Genomic DNA, 16,525 nt, shown 5'->3' with positions numbered 1-16,525 from the left:
ATAAAAAATGAAAGAAAATAGTATGAGTATTTTAGTAACTTAGTCGAAGTTAATTAGTCAAAATAACGTCCAAGTGTTAAATGAAAATTATAGAGAAAAATGAGGGATCGAGTTACAAAATGATCAAACACGGTATGTGATTCACAAAATAGGTAAAATATAGGGTGCCATTTATAAAAATTCATATTAATAATCAAATTTAAGGTTCGAATTTTGGGCCATACTGCAAGTTTGGGTTTGAGCCGAGCTTGGGTCAGGCCTAATTCGAGGTCTTAGCTAAGTTATGGCCGAAAATTTTGGACCGATTTTGTGGCTAATGGATGAGCAGCCCTAGTTCTCTCTCCCCTCATAAATCCACTATAAATTATATTTTAGTTATTTATCTTAAATTTATTATTTTTTATATTGTAGTGTAATACACTACTATACTAGTTTACAATCAATCATCATAATATTCTAAACCCACATTAGCTTTCTTATGCAACTTTATGAAATGACCATACCTAAACTACTTTGAAAGTTATTCCACACAAACTCTCTCTATTTTCTTCTTCTATTTTTTAACCAAATATTATCTTAAATTCTTAATGCTATTTTGTTGTTGTTGTAATAATCAAATAATGCCCTGCCTATAAACAATTTATAAACATTTACACGTGGCGTTATCTTGTCCATTAAGTAATGATTATAAAATAGAAAATAGAACCTATCAATGAATAGGATGATGCCACGTTATCAGTAGAATGTTTGTAAGGCAATATTATAGTCTCCTTTTCCTTGTTGAGTAAAAATTAGAAAAGGAAAAGAAAAAGAAAGCTTTTTTTTTTCCCTCTCCGTTCTCTCCCCACTTCTCACAAAAGAGAGCGTTCTCTATTCTATTTTATCCACCGACCACCATTTCCCTCCCATTACGGCTCCCGTCCCGAACCCCATTGTCTCGATTCGATCAAATTCGCCCAAGATCGGGCGCTTATTCCTTCCAGATCTCGATTCCTCGATCTCTGCGCTCTCGGAATCACCGCATTTACCCCCATTACCGTGACGAGTTCGCGCGCGGAGATCCAATTTTTTTTTCGATCGGATCTCTATCTAGTATTTTGGATGCGCTGATAGATCCGGGAGTCTTAGATTGGATATCAGGTGTTCTCTTCGCATATCCGATTTGATCGTTTGGTGATTGCTCAGATCGGCAAAGTTGGCGCCCCAACGGCGATCGCAGCGCCACATGGGCGGGCACGTGCAGCAGGGCAATTCCGCTGCGGCGGCGGTGGCGTCCGGTGCTGACACCGGAGACGCCGTCATGGCGCGGTGGCTGCAATCCGCCGGATTGCAGCATTTGGCCTCGCCGGTCTCTTCGTCTGCCGCCGACAACCGCGTCCTCCCCAATCTCCTCATGCAGGTAATTCCCAGGATTTAACGATTTTAGATTAACCCATTGCATCTTTGAGATTTGAAAATCTCGTGGTAGAGGGAAAACGGTTGCCGCTTTTCTCTTGTCTTGGGTTTTGTGATAGTTGCAAGTGCAAATTTCGAGTTCGGATTAGATTTGCTAAAAATAGGGCACTTCGTGAAAGGGAAATCTGATATATAATAAGCAAATCATACTTTATCGGAGGAACCATTATACGTTTAAGTTAAATACCCGTTGAACGTTTCATTGTAAGGTATATTTGCCAGTTAAGAGAATTTGCTTTATAGATGGTGTCTTTTGCTATGCGAAGTATTACTGCCCTTGTCAAGATGATGAAAATAAAATGATTTTATATTTTTTATTGAAACTTGAGACATATGTTAAGCTTGTAAAGCATATGAATGCCAGTTGCTATTGGTGAATGGTGATGCCTGTTTACTCCTATAATTGGAATACTACAAGTTTTTATGTTATTCAATGTTTACATATTTGTTCTTTGATGAATAACTGTTACATGAACACTTACAGGATTGCATTGGTTTTCCCCATTGGTCTTGTGAAATCAATAAGATTTAACTTTGGTTTTCTGTGTTGATATTTTGTTAGGGATATGGGCCACAGACGGTTGAGGAGAAGCAGAAGCTCTATACGCTCTTGAGGAGCCTAAATTTTAATGGGGAATCTAATGCTGAACCTTACACCCCAACAGCTCAGAGCTTTGGAGCAGCTGGCACACTAGATGGCTTTTATTCACCTGAGATGAGAGGTGAATTTGGAGCTGGCCTTTTGGACCTTCATGCTATTGATGATACTGAGCTTATTTCTGAGGTAGAGTGTAGCAAAACATTCTTATGCATCTTTTTTTGTTTGTTTGACTCTGCTTTATACTGGTTTTATTTTAGAGTTTTGTATATTGAGTAATAGAACTGATTCCTAGATGTACAAACTCCTTGTATTTGTGTGCCAACCTTGCTAACATTGAAATTGTCTGTTATGCCACATCATCCTAGAAAGAAAAGAAAAGAAATGAAAAGAAAGAAGAATTAAAAAATGCAATTTTCATTTCCTCTTTTATAACAAACAGAAGTATGTTCTTCCTTTTATTCTGTCACACTTTTTTGTATGCTCTAGCGCAGGCACACTGCACTATCCACTAACTTGTGGAGCTCTAGATGCAATAATTATTATTCTTGAGAATAACCTTTCTTTAAAGTTTCTTTATTAATTTCTCAATGTTAGTAATTTCTGAGAATCTTTTCTTTGTCACATTGCAGAACGTAGTCAGAAGATAGAATATTATGAAGGAAAGGAGATATCAATTTTATGTATTTTGTAATTGCCATTTGATCTAGAGCTTATAGATGTGAATGATTTTTATAGAGTTCAGTAAAGTATGTTGTTTTTTTTGGCAGCATTTAATGTCAGAACCATTTGAGCCATCACCGTTCATGCCTAAGGAGATTGATGATGATGCAATATCCAGTATGCAACAAGGGCCAGAAGATAGCAATATCAAGCGATCAACTAGTGACAAAGAGATTAGCATGAAAGAGAGCAATGTAGCCAAGATCAAAGTTGTGGTATGTTAAATTGACTTCATGCTATATCTCCTTCCGTGGGCTGGTAATGTACTATTTAGGAATTGGGAGTGCCCTATATTTCTGTGAAGATATCTTGAGATTCAGAATATTTCTTCCATTGACGATCATTTACTGATCTTACATCACTGAACTTCATAAATAAAAAATTGTTGAAACTTGTATTCATGATTTGAACCCGGAGTTTATTCCACTATGTTAACAATCTACTCATCACATAATGTGTTATGTATTTTTATGTGTGCTTCGTATGAATTATAAAGTCGAAAGGGTTCAGATGAAGACTGCATTCTGCAGGTGTAGTCTATTTGTGGTACTGCTACTCGCTACCAAGGTACATTAGTAGACAAATTTGGTGAAATCTCATGAATAGCATAACATTAGTAGTTCTTAGAACTGCTGTGGCCGTTTTGAAAACTTCTACAAAATCTAGCTTGTGTATGCCTTCAATTTGCTACTTGGTACCTGCAGCCTGGCCCAAATCCTCTTCCATTGACTATTGTTGTAAGTAACTATTGGCAAAATCCACTTCCAAATGTTGGTGGAACTATATTGTACTCGTAAAAAGATGAGTTACAACTTATAGGCAAAGATATTGCTATCTTCAGAATATATTTTCTTACTGGATTATAAGTTTATAACACTGTTATTTTATGAAAGATGAATCTGATCTTCTGATGGATTCACCATTACCTGAAAACATAGATCTTCTTTTTGGTTTGTTTTGTTTTTTGTTTTTGCTTTGTTGCAAAGCTGGAACAATTTGTGGCTATATGTGTGAAGAGAAACCATGTTCTCCTCTTCGACAAATTGTTCATTTCCAGGCTTAGTGATTTTCTTGTATATGTTACACTGTATCCTTAGAATACTGGCTACCAGTTCTCACTTTCTCCATCATGGCATTCAGGTAAGAAAAAGACCTCTGAACAAGAAGGAGATCTCCCGAAAGGAGGATGATATTGTTAGTGTCCATGCCAATGCATATTTGACTGTCCACGAGCCAAGGTTAAAGGTTTGTCTTCTTCAATTGCAGGGAATGTAACATAACTAACGAACAGTTTTTGCTAACCATGAGTTTAACAATTTGTTGGTAATTAGTTATTAGCTGGATATTGAATAAGAATAGGTAATTTGAAACTTGGTTCAAGGCGTAACTTGCTAGAGAAGAAATATACTGTTGATAAGTTCTCACTAAACAACTGTCTTGATTCACTACATGAATGCGTTTCCCTGATACATATTTTGTAGCTTTCTGTGTATTGGTGAATTTGCAATAAGAACCTCTGTTAAGTTATGAAAAGCAAACTTTGTTAATCTCGGCAAAAAGTTTGATGTATGCTATTTTTTTCTGGCCTCCAGTAATATTCATCTTCTTAATATGATTTGAACAACGTTTGCTGGTAGGTTATTTAACAGTTTATATACTTGATCATATGCGTAGGATGCTTGTTGAAATTTCTTGATTTCGCATGTGAAGGAACTCTTTAGGAAGCATTTTGAGTTTTTGAAGACAGCAGAATGTGGTGTTTCTTGTGCATGCTAAGATTGAAAGTCTTTTTATGTTCAAACTATTTCACTGCCTATTCTTTGTACATATGCATATAATTTATAGGATTGTGGAAAGAATAAGGATTGGTCATGATCCTCGTGAAATTTGCTGGAAAACTCCGAGTTTCTTCTTCTGGTCTTTTATTCTCTTTCATAATCAACAAAGATTCTTGTATTGGTCAATGAAAATTGTAGCATATAAGCTAATTGCAAGAAGCAAGATCCCCCCGTGTGGTTTGGCCCAATTGCTAAGCATTTAACCTCACCATGGTTCAGACGGAAGTGCAATTGTTAGTCTGCCGTTAATAGGAAGAAATAATATTTTTCCCCATGTAATTAATTCACGAGTCAGCAATTGAGGAGTATTTTGGTCATTTCAATACATTCTTTTAGTAGGAAAAGTTGGCGTCAATGATTCAGGTGCGGTCAATGATTGATATCATTAAATATGGATGAAAAAATAACAATTGTACTTTGGTCTAAACCACAGGGATTTAAGTTTTTAAGTTGAAAATACATGGAGGTTACTTACAATTGTGCCAAATCATAGGGAGTTAAGTATAATTTACCCTTAAAAATACAATTGATATTGCTTTTGAAGGTGCAAATTTCTTGAGCTTCCTATAATGTGTTAATATGCATCATGGGAATGATAAATTATAGTGGAAATTATATCAAGTCAGTTCATATGGTATATAGAAAAACTCGCTGAGGTTTCATATTTCTAAAAGAGATCCCTGTAGTTTGCATCTTTGTAAGATCGCTCTCTGTCGTTCTATATTTATAAATTAGATTGCTATGTCTTAGTATGATTTGAAACAAGTTCCATGCGGTTTCCAACTTTTTCTATATAACTCCCTTGGATTTTAAAGCTATAAGAAATTATCCTTAAGGTAAGGCAAAACTCATAGAGTAATAATAGGAAGGTTGGAAATCATAGGGATACCTTTTACAAATTTAAACCACAAGAGCTAATTATATATGAAGTGCAAACTGCAGGAATCATTTGCATAAAAAATCAAACCACAAGGGCATATTTTCAAAAGATGTAAACCACAGGGACTGATTTAGTATATTTCAGTAAATTATAGCAATTATCAAGTAGATATTAGAACTGAAAGGGTTAAATATGCCTTCTTTTGGTTGCTCTGCTTGCAAAGCTGATTTGAACCTTAATGTGAAAGGTGGACTTGACTGCATATGTGGAGAAGCATGAATTCTGTTTTGATGCTGTTCTGGATGAGCGTGTCACTAATGATGAGGTGATTCTGTTTCTCAAATAATTTATCTTATGGTCATCTTGACAGTTAATTTTGTCTGCTACCTTCATTTCCTTGCAAGTTTTTTGTCCGACAGTCTGTCATTCTGATTTTAGTATCTAAAGATCATAGATTGTATAAACAGGTATACCGCGAGACTGTAGAGCCAATCATACCAACCGTCTTTCAGCAAACAAAAGCCACATGTTTTGCTTATGGTCAAACAGGTTTGTTAGAACATATTGATTATTGTCCTCATAGGACTTAAAAGCTACAGTTCTGATCAATGACAGCAAAACCTGTTCTATTATTTTTAATAGATGCTTTGATTTACAGTAATTTGCTCAACTTTATTTTCTAAAAATTAAGAACCTTTAAGAGTTTAATGCTTGTTCCCTTCATAGATTGCTATAGTTGTTGAAGAGTTTAATTTCCAACCTTGTCGCGAATATACGTTAAATCATAAAAATGAATTTTGGTTTCCATTAAGTACCTACTAGCAGTTGTGAGGGGGGTATAACAACTGATCTCAGTTATCAACTTTGAAGTTCATTCGAAAGTAAGATTTTCCTAGCCATACACTTTGATCACCTCCACTTCTGATCAAACTATTAATTTTTTCCACGTCCTTTTAGATTCCCATTTCAATCACATAGTACAAAGTATGGACATTTATGGGATCTATAATAGATCTATCTCATTGGCCTTATTAGAAACAAAAGACAATTCCAAATACTTGGATAGAGAACCAGTTCTATAGAATATTATTAGTTTTTCACTTATAAATTGCTTCTGTTCAGAGAGCAATTTTATAATAATGCACTATTACTTCATGTAACAATTCAGCTATTCAAGTCTCTAATACATACAATACACATGCATATGCCATAAGTAGATATTTTTAGGTGAGGTGAGACTTGTATTGAAGTAAAGAAACTTATACTCTCTGTCCAGTCTTCTGATTTATAGAGTACCTTGTTTCTAGTTGTTGGCACACAAACTAAATTAAAGTATGATTGAGAAAAATCACCACTGAATGTCATGCTAACAGTGCTGGTTGATATGGGTAGCAGCTGCAATATTAGAGCTCAAACATGGAGCATCAATGTATTTGTGTCCTGAGAATTGCAGAACCAGTACTAACTATTGTTAATTCCCATGCCAATTGCAGATTACTATTCATTGGTATAAATTTTAAGCATGATGACATGCCTACCATGCCAACGAGGCAATGAATAATAAGCATAGTGTTGTCCTGCAATAAAGCAATCCTTGTTATTTATATATTTCATACTAACAGGATAGCAACAAGCACATGAATGCAACTAGCATCAAGATACTCTAGAAATCATAAGAATGTACAAAAAAAGTGAAAAACCTTCTAATTACACTGACAGGATAGAAACAACTCAACAAGCACCTGATTCATAATTCATATCGTTACTCCTGTTATTCTGTTTGGCAATGCTACAAGTATTCTTCTATGAGTTTAAGCTTGATGTCGAAGAGGTTAGAAAGAAAGGCTCAGAAGGTACAGGTTAGCCTCAACTTTTGTAGTTAACTGCATGATAATGCTGTTCTCATATCATTGTTTATTGATAGAGGTTATTAGTATTGCTCTTATATCTTCTAACAGGTTATGAGATGTCAGAATACCAGTTACACCATATATTTATTTATTTGCAGGTAGTGGCAAGACATTTACAATGCAACCTTTACCTCTCAGAGCTGCAGAAGATATGGTTCGGATTTTGCATCAGCCTTTCTACCGGAACCAAAAGTTTAAATTGTGGCTTAGCTATTTTGAGATATATGGTGGAAAACTGTTTGATCTCCTCTCCGATAGGAGGTTAATTTTGACATAGTTTTGTTCTGAACTTGTTCATTTTCTCTACCATTTTTGCAAGATAGTTAATTAGAAGATTTTGGTTTTCGTCCACTCTTTTTTATATTTATTTTGACTCGAGTTGTTTATATTTATAGGAAACTCTGCATGAGGGAAGATGGAAGGCAACAAGTCTGCATTGTTGGATTGCAGGAATTTGAGGTCTCTGATGTTCAGATTGTCAAGGAATATATTGAGAAAGGAAATGCAACAAGGAGTACAGGTTCTACTGGAGCAAATGAAGAATCATCAAGATCTCATGCTATTTTGCAACTTGCTGTAAAGAAGCACAAAGAAGTAATTGACACTAGAAGGCAGAAGGATGTCAATGAATCAAAGAATGGAAAGGTTGTTGGAAAAATCTCATTTATCGATCTTGCTGGAAGTGAACGTGGTGCTGATACAACAGATAATGACCGTCAAACTCGGTTTGTATTTCAATTTCTGTTTTTTTTATTAATCTTCCATCAAGTATCTGAATGATGATTTATTTGGTTAGGAGTGCTTAGTCTCATGGCTGTTGATTGCATCTCTCGGTAAAGCTCTTAATATGGTAATAGTTTTTTGTACTGATATATCTATTTTGTTTATGCCAGTATTGAGGGAGCAGAGATAAACAAGAGCCTTTTGGCTTTAAAGGAATGCATTCGCGCACTAGACAATGATCAAATACATATCCCTTTTAGAGGGAGCAAGTTGACAGAGGTGCTTCGTGATTCCTTTGTTGGTAACTCCAAAACTGTTATGATTTCCTGCATTTCCCCAAATGAAGGTTCTTGTGAACATACACTTAATACCTTGAGATATGCCGATAGGTAAGATTCATTACTTTATATGTAAACATATGATTGAGAATTACTGGATTATTCAATGATTTGATATCAACAGGGTTAAAAGTCTTTCCAAGAGTGGCAACTCAAAAAAAGATCAGGCTGCTGGATCATTTGCACTGTCCAATAAGGGATTAGCCTTACCATCATCATATCCTTTATCAGTTGAAACAGATGATACTCGTGAGCAAAATCAAGATTTTAAAGCAGTGGATACCACGAGGAGAAATCTTGAAAATCTTACGTCCACTACTTCGGATCCAGGAAGCAACTCATTTAGCATGACTCCCAGTCACACATACGAAGGAAGGGAAGAAGTTGGGGCATCGTTAAGTTCCACAGAGAGGGAGAAAGTTGAGTTGAAGAACAGTCAAGGTACTTATATTAATAAATTGCAGCCTATTCAGAACTCATTTGATACCAAAGATGAACAGAGAGTTCCCAAGGTCTCACCACCTCGGAGAAAAGGATATAGGGAAGAAAAATCTGAGAAACAGAATAACTTGCTGAAAAAAGAAAGACAGGAACTCATTCATACAGGTCATAAACCACTGCCGCCGCAGCAGCAGAAACAGCTAGCTGATACTGGTTCTCGTGTTGCATCAAAGCAATATGAAAATGAAGGTCCATCTGATGATGGGGAAATAAATGCGATACTTGAGGTAGAGACTTAATAAGCCCATGAAATATATTAAGTATATGCATCTTTCTTAGAAATCATAAGAAAGAAACTAGTTTGGAGCCTTGACGAATCAACTTCTTTTGACTTCTGCAGGAAGAAGAGGCTCTTATAGCAGCTCATAGAAAAGAAATTGAAAATACAATGGAGATAGTGAGAGATGTAAGTTGTTACTTGTCCTTCATTTATTATTATGGTTGAAAGATTTGACTGTTAGTCCTTGCAAGAAAATGTTACACATATTAAAGAGCTGTCCTTCATTTATTATTATGGTTGAAAGATTTGACTGTTAGTCCTTGCAAGAAAATGTTACACATATTAAAGAGCAAATAGTTTGCATGCTTGCTGGTTTTAATCAATTCCTCTGTGTTGCCCTTGGGATTCTAAACTATCATATGTGGTTCACTGTATATTAGATCTTGATCTGTTCTCATCCATAGGTCCACAATTAGGCACATCAGTTAAGTTACTATCTTTGTTTCACAGCGTAAAATTCTGACATTATGTCTAAACAAAGTTTGAAAATAAATTAGACTATATTACCTGACATTTGGAAAAGTTCTATAAGTTCAATAATTTTTTCATATTATACAACAAAAATCAGCGCTTATTGATTCATTTCTCTTTCGCTGCACATGCAACATGTAAACATGATTATCTGAAAGTAGATGACTTGACACATGCAATTTGCCATTATCTTTTCGATGCTTGACCTTTTTTTGGAGGATCTTTTTCCAATTTTGTGTGGTATACCACAACCTTGCGTTTTTTTATTTTGTATGAATAATGAAAAACTAAACTTACATGAATTGTTAGGTATGCTCTGATATTAATTAAAAAACGCAATAAACGCCTTAGGAGATGAGATCTATCACACTCTGTCGATAATAATATAGGAAAATAAAACGTAAAAAAAAAACAATTACAAACACAACATTTTACGTGGAAAAACTCTAAATCAGAAAATAAAAATCACGAATCCAAACTCGGATTAAAACTAATCATTAAAACCTATAGCAGTTAACAAAAAGCTTACAGATCATTCGTCAATTCGCACGATTTAATCTATACCAACCTTACTCACTAGACCCTGCAATATACTGCTTTCCGTGATAGGTTCTCAAACCTCGGCGACTCTCGAGGTTGATCATTCCACCTCAGTGACCCTCGAGACGTAGTTCTCTCAGGTCTTATGTAGATGTATTGAGATGAGAATGATTTAGCACGTTTCGTCTAAAGTAGAGAAGTGATATCTAATGGCCTCCAAAGATCACAATAGGATTTGTAGATGGCTTTCTAACAAGGTTCCCAGTATCGGGATCGGGATCAGTATCGACCGTCCAGAAAAACGATACGTATCGGCTGTTCATATTGGATCGAACTATTTTTTAATTATATAAAATTCTAAATATTATTTAAAAATGCAGAAAAATTTAGAAAAAATGACAAAATAAGAAAACAAAAATTACTCACATATGAAGTCTAAAAACTTAAAAAAATGTATTAACTTGCTCAAAATTTAAAACTTTGATGAATACCGAGCTGGTTCTCGTAAATTTCTATAGTCTTCATCATCATAATTATCATAAGTTTATAAATATTGATGTTTGGGATCTGATGCTCCAAAAAGTGATTCCATCATACTAGTCATATTGTATGGATCTTGTTGTGTGACTTGCGTTTGAGGAGGATAATAACTAGCATTTTGATCTTGTGCCTGAGAATACTGAGGATACTGAGGATAATAACTAGCATATAGATCTTGTGATGGCTCCAAACAATAAATACTCGATGTACTATAATCATAGGGACCAAAATGCATCTCATGACGACGTCGTTGATATATATATATATATATCCTCAGTTTCTCTATCTTCACTCTTTATGCCTCCTTGACTTTCCTCAACAAATGTAGATGGAGCGATCTCACCACCATATGTATCATCAGGACTATGACTGGTATTAGTAGGTATACTATCTTTCGCTGCTGAATGACTCGTACTAGCATCTGCCCTCGTCGTGGTCTCTTCCAATATTTCATCTAACCATGGGTTATCTCTCTCATCTAATAACCTGTTCCTCTATTTCTCGATCTATGGAGTCAAGGGGTCTTCTTCATCAAAAACATGATTTAAGTCAATTAATTGTTCATTTTCTGCCTTTCTTTTTAAATTTCTCTTCCTCAATCTCATATTATAATGACAAAAAATTAACTTCTCCAATTTTTTCATTCTCAATCGGTTGCGTGTTTTTGTGTGGATTAAGGAGAAAGTAGTCCAATTTCTTTCACACTGTGATGAAGACACAGTTTGACTTAAAATCTTGTTTGCTATTGGCGTCAAATTTGATGCCTCCTTTCATCCATTAATAGACCATCGTTCAGCTGGAGTGTTATGAGATATAGCTACAACAATTTTAGCAATACTGAATTACCCAGCTCTCAATCTATATATCTCCATCTAAAATCAAAAATATATTATTAGCTTATTGATTATATTGAAAGTTAAAACTTGAAACAAATAATAATAAAATTATTTAATTGAATCATAACTCACTTCTTTATCGCACAATATTTGTTTATGAATATCAGGCTCAAGCTTGTTGATTATTTTTCTAACCCCCAACAATACTTTACTATCATTATTAACATTTTTAGATAATTAAAATCTTAGATTAAGAAAATACCCTATAGAAATTTAAAATTTGTAAGCATTCGAATTTTTAAATATTCATAAATAAAAGTAAATTAAAACTTAAAACTTAAAAGCATGCCTACTAGCAGCGTGTATATCTCTATGTAGTTGTTTGTTCCATCTAGAATCAATCATCTTCCACCACTTCCTATAACATTGGCCCACATTTTTTTTATTGATTTTTTAGCTATGAGACCCATCTCAGACTTGTTATCACTGTCTACAAGTCTTAATATTTTAACAAGAGGCTCAAATACTGCAGTGGCAATTGTAATATTATCAAGATGTATTTCCAAGAGCCATATTTTTCAAAGTTTCACCTAAAGTTTTATTTTTTATGTTTCATATTCTTAATTTTTATAGACCACTCCTATGATGTAAACATCCGCACAATATCATCCTTGTAGCACATAATGCTCTCCAAGGCTAAAAAGTGAGTGGCAAATCTAGTGACCTCGGGTCTGATGATCTCCCCACCACCAGTCATCTGCCTGAGTAAATTAAGAACCCACCTTTGGTTATATATAAAATTTATTAACCTCAGACCTTCACATATGACCACGTCAATTTCAGGCTCTTTTGCAATATCCTCTAACATTAGATCAATACAATGTGCAGCACATGGCGTCCAATATAAATGAGGTCTTTTAATCATCAATAAATTTCCAGCAGCTTTATAATTTGCCCCATTATCAGTAACCACTTGGACTACTCTTTTTTCACTGATTTCTTGTACCACCTCATCCATTAACTGACAAATATAATCTGCATTTTTATATTTCTTTTGTTTTGTGTACTCCACCCATCACAGGTCAGTGTACAACCAAATTCATTCCAATACCGTTTAAATGTCTCAATATAAGTATGGAGTTTATCTACCTCTGAGTCAAGATATTTAGTAGTAATATCATTTGAATTAGGAGGGGGAACACTAGACCCTACTGATTGTATAGCATCCACTATAGTGTGATAGTAAGGGCTATCAATTACATTGAAATAAATATGGTTGTAGAAAAAAATTTAGAGATAGCCCTACCAATGTGTTTCTTTGCATTTTTAATTTCTTTGAGAGCTGTTTTGATGGAAGTCTGTGTACGATCCCTTTTTTCTGAAGATATGTATCCATTGGTCTAATATTTTCAGACTCTGCTGTAACACCAGGAGTCCTATGGGTAGAACTGCTGCCCCCATATTCTCTCTCTCCTCGTATATTAACTGATCTAGATCTCTGAAAGTTACCATCAGTGCTTCTTCTCATCTCTTCCTCTTCTCTATGCATTCTCATCTTTTTTTCTTCTCTATGCATATTTTTGCTCTCTTTCATTGCCCTTCTCATTTGTCTCTCTTCCTCATCCTCACTTTGTTCACTACTATCATCATCAATGCGTACAGGATTATGCATCAATTCTTCACGAATCATTGACTCTTTTTGTTGTGCAGATTGTTTATCCTTCTTTTTGCCAATTAAATGAGTCAACATCTGCTTTCTAACTTCCAAAGACATTTGAGTGCAAGCTGCTACATTTTCTTGTCTTCCAGCTAAATGTTCTTTCAAACGGCTGACACCACCACTTATTTTCTTTCCACACCAGTTGAATTTAACGTGTCTTTTATCTTGCCAAATAGTGCTGCAATGTTACCACCCAATGTCGGTATCATATGACTTATCTTTTGGTGCCATTAATATTTAAACTCTGCAACTAAAAAACATAAACAAAAATCAAAATAAAATATAAAATAATTTAAAATTTATGAGGCATAACTGCATAAGCAGCACTAGGTTCTGCTACAGCAGAGAAGCTGCTGCTGCTGCCGCTTTGCTTCTGCTGCTGGATTGCTGCTGTTGCTCTGCTGCATTAGCAGCTGCAGCAGAAAAGTCTCTGCTGCAGCAACACCTGCAGCAGGTGCAGCTGCTGCACAATGAAAAAAAAACTTACCCAAGGTCGCCGGAGATCGAGGTCGTCGAATCTTCATCGGAGAACGTCGCCGGAGGTCGAGGTCGCCGGAGGTCGAGGTCATCGGAGAGGCGGAGATCTACTCACTACTCAGTCGCCGGTGAGAAAGAGAGTGAGATCCATGAGAAAGAAAAGAGAGAGAGAGAGAAGGGAGAGAGGCAGGTGGGGGGTGGGGACATCAATTATTGATGTCCCCCGGGTCGGATCTGACCCGTTCCCACCCGTTTCGGCCGAAATTAGCAAATCGACTGGTCTCGGCTGGGATTGGGTCGATCCCGATCCGTTTCGGCCGATCCTGAGTAAAAACCTTGCTTTCTAAAAGATGATTTTCAAATTAATATTCGACGTACTTCTTAGAGATAAAATAAATATTTCTTCAAAAATCCTATATGGATTCTCTTAGAGATAAAATAAATACCTCTTAGATATAAAGTCAAATCTAAGTCAAATTAGGTCTCACAAAATATAGAATTTGTAAGTTAAAATTACCACCTCTGTATGTGTGAACGTTTGTGAACGCGGTAACTTAAATGATTCAAAATTTAAAAAATCTCAAACTAAATCTTATCAGAATTTATAGATATACTCATATACATGTATACAAACACTTAAAATATTTTGTACACATTTGTCAACACTAAAATCCTAACAATTAATGTCCACACTTGATCTAAGTCTTCGTGCACCCAATTTCATCATTCATTTTACGTTGTTCACTTGTCTATTACTTTTTTTCATCTAATTCATGCAAATACTGGAATGGGCATGCATCACATTTGTACCTCTTATCAGAATAAGTCTGAAGCATCATTCTGTTGTCTTTATGTATCTGTATTAGGTGGTCAAACAGCCATCCACAAACTTAATATTTTAAATTTTTAATAAGGTAATCTGCAGATGTATTTCCAAGTGATTGGGCTTTGTTGAATCATGCATAAATATATAGATTCGATATTTAGCGAAAGGGTTGGGTTTATTTATGTCTTGAAATTCTCCTCCATATATATGCATCTACATTGTGACTTTATTCTTCTTGGAGGAATAGATGAATCATGTCGCTAGGATTAATTACCGTAGCTCCTTTGCTAGACATTCAAGGACAAAAGCTAGTGGTGTTTTCACTAGATAGTAAAAATTTGTCTTCATTGGGAACAAAAGAGTACATGCACTTTTTTTAGCCTGCATTATATGTTGCTAACGAAATTTTAGCTAATAAGAAGTTTGTGGGTATTGTAAGCTATTGAGTTTTATATTAATTCAGGTAACTGGATTGTTCCCGAATCAGGAACCAGAGTTATCTACAAATTATATTATCATATTATGGCAACTCATCACATTCATATTGATGTCCGGTATTCAGCGTGCTCCTTCGCTGATTTGTCTGAATCTTCCTTTCTATCCAGATCAGAACCACCTGAATGATATGTGAAGAGTGAAGACCACTATGTCATTAGTAGCTTAGTACTCTAATTTATTTTGGTACATAATTGTTCTCCCAATGGATAGTATAGTGGTTAGGAGTAATATTACAAGGATGACTGACTGTTTGATACTTTGATGGTTTCCCATCAATAATCCTGTAACATCCTGACTAAATGAAGGGCGTCCTTTTGCACTTGTCCTGGAGAAGAAATTTTATGCATTTCGTCCTCTTATATACATATTTCGGAGAGCCTTTAATGTTTCATTCCGTGCTTATGAATAGATTGCTATACGCCATAAGCAATTGTATAACTCCAATAGGTTTTTTGCAGTGCTCTTTATTTTCTCCTCCATTTATTTTTCTTTTATGGCTTGGTTATTCAACAATACAAAGCCACTTAGCTCAGTACATTGTTCTCTTGCAGGAGATGAATTTGTTGGCTGAAATTGACCAACCTGGTAGTCATGTCGATGACTACGTGACACAGTTAAGCTTTGTGCTCTCACGCAAGGCAGCAGGCTTGGTCAGCCTTCAGGCACGTTTGGCCCGGTTCCAGAATCGCCTCAAAGAACAGGAGATTCTTAGCCGCAAGAAGTCATCGAGATAGTCCTGTTGTTTGATTTCTTGGATGCATTTCATTGCGGAAAACACTTGTACCCTCTGATCAGGTAGTCACGTCTCCTTTCCTCTACCGTCCTCCCTCGATAATGGGTTCAAAAGTACGCATTGAGCTTGATATCTCTGAAAGATGATGCAGGCGACTACCTTGGATATCCCTGTTGGGCTTGTTTGCTGATGTTTTCAGTGTGGGTGTGATGGTTGGCGTTGCTGCCAATTGTGTGCGGCAAGCTGTAACTGCTGTTTGTTAAGATCTTGGGATTGCTTAGTTAGAAAAGAAAAGAAAAAATAGAAAATAAATCTTGGGTTTTCTCATGGCAAGAAGAGATTCTTTTTTTATCTCCCCAGATGTATGTAATCTTCATATAGTACATAGTCGTATTCTTTATTGGATGCTATTTGCATTTACAGAAAATGATTCTCGATAGAAATAATCATTCCACTGTGATAGAGTGCACAACTGAAGAAGAATACCATGATATGCATCAAAAGTGTAGAAATACCTTCTCCTGCGACCATGCAGTTTCCTCAGGGTAAGTGAAAGTCAGTTATTTGTCAAATAAAAATCTACAAGGTTGTGGGTTTCTTTTTTTTAACTTTTTTTTGTCTAGAACAAGAACAGGCAT

The 16,525-nt window shown here is 35.5% G+C and overlaps 1 protein-coding gene across 2 annotated transcripts; it reads left to right on the top strand.

Moving 5' to 3' along the window:
* The first annotated feature begins 799 nt into the window (after positions 1 to 799).
* Positions 800 to 16,314, top strand: LOC140799284 (kinesin-like protein KIN-13A). 2 transcript variants are annotated; one of them, XR_012110970.1, is made up of 13 exons: positions 800 to 1,399; positions 2,018 to 2,239; positions 2,824 to 2,991; positions 3,917 to 4,021; positions 5,742 to 5,819; positions 5,962 to 6,043; positions 7,503 to 7,665; positions 7,800 to 8,129; positions 8,298 to 8,516; positions 8,590 to 9,193; positions 9,307 to 9,372; positions 15,706 to 15,949; positions 16,039 to 16,314. XR_012110970.1 is itself a non-coding variant. In XM_073153540.1 (12 exons), the coding sequence occupies exons 1-12, from the start codon at positions 1,226 to 1,228 to the stop codon at positions 15,886 to 15,888; spliced, it is 2,394 nt and encodes a 797-aa protein (XP_073009641.1). In that variant the 5' UTR covers positions 800 to 1,225; the 3' UTR covers positions 15,889 to 16,314. The 2 variants fall into 2 exon arrangements, 1 of the variants encoding a protein (XP_073009641.1); XM_073153540.1 differs by having other exon boundaries at positions 15,706 to 16,314.
* Positions 16,315 to 16,525: the final 211 nt, after the last annotated feature.

This window comes from Typha latifolia, chromosome 12 (genome assembly GCF_019914945.1).
Source record: "Typha latifolia isolate L0001 chromosome 12, TyphaL0001v2, whole genome shotgun sequence".
In the NCBI taxonomy this organism is placed as follows: domain Eukaryota; kingdom Viridiplantae; phylum Streptophyta; class Magnoliopsida; order Poales; family Typhaceae; genus Typha; species Typha latifolia.
This window is presented reverse-complemented; position numbering and strand designations above follow the sequence as displayed.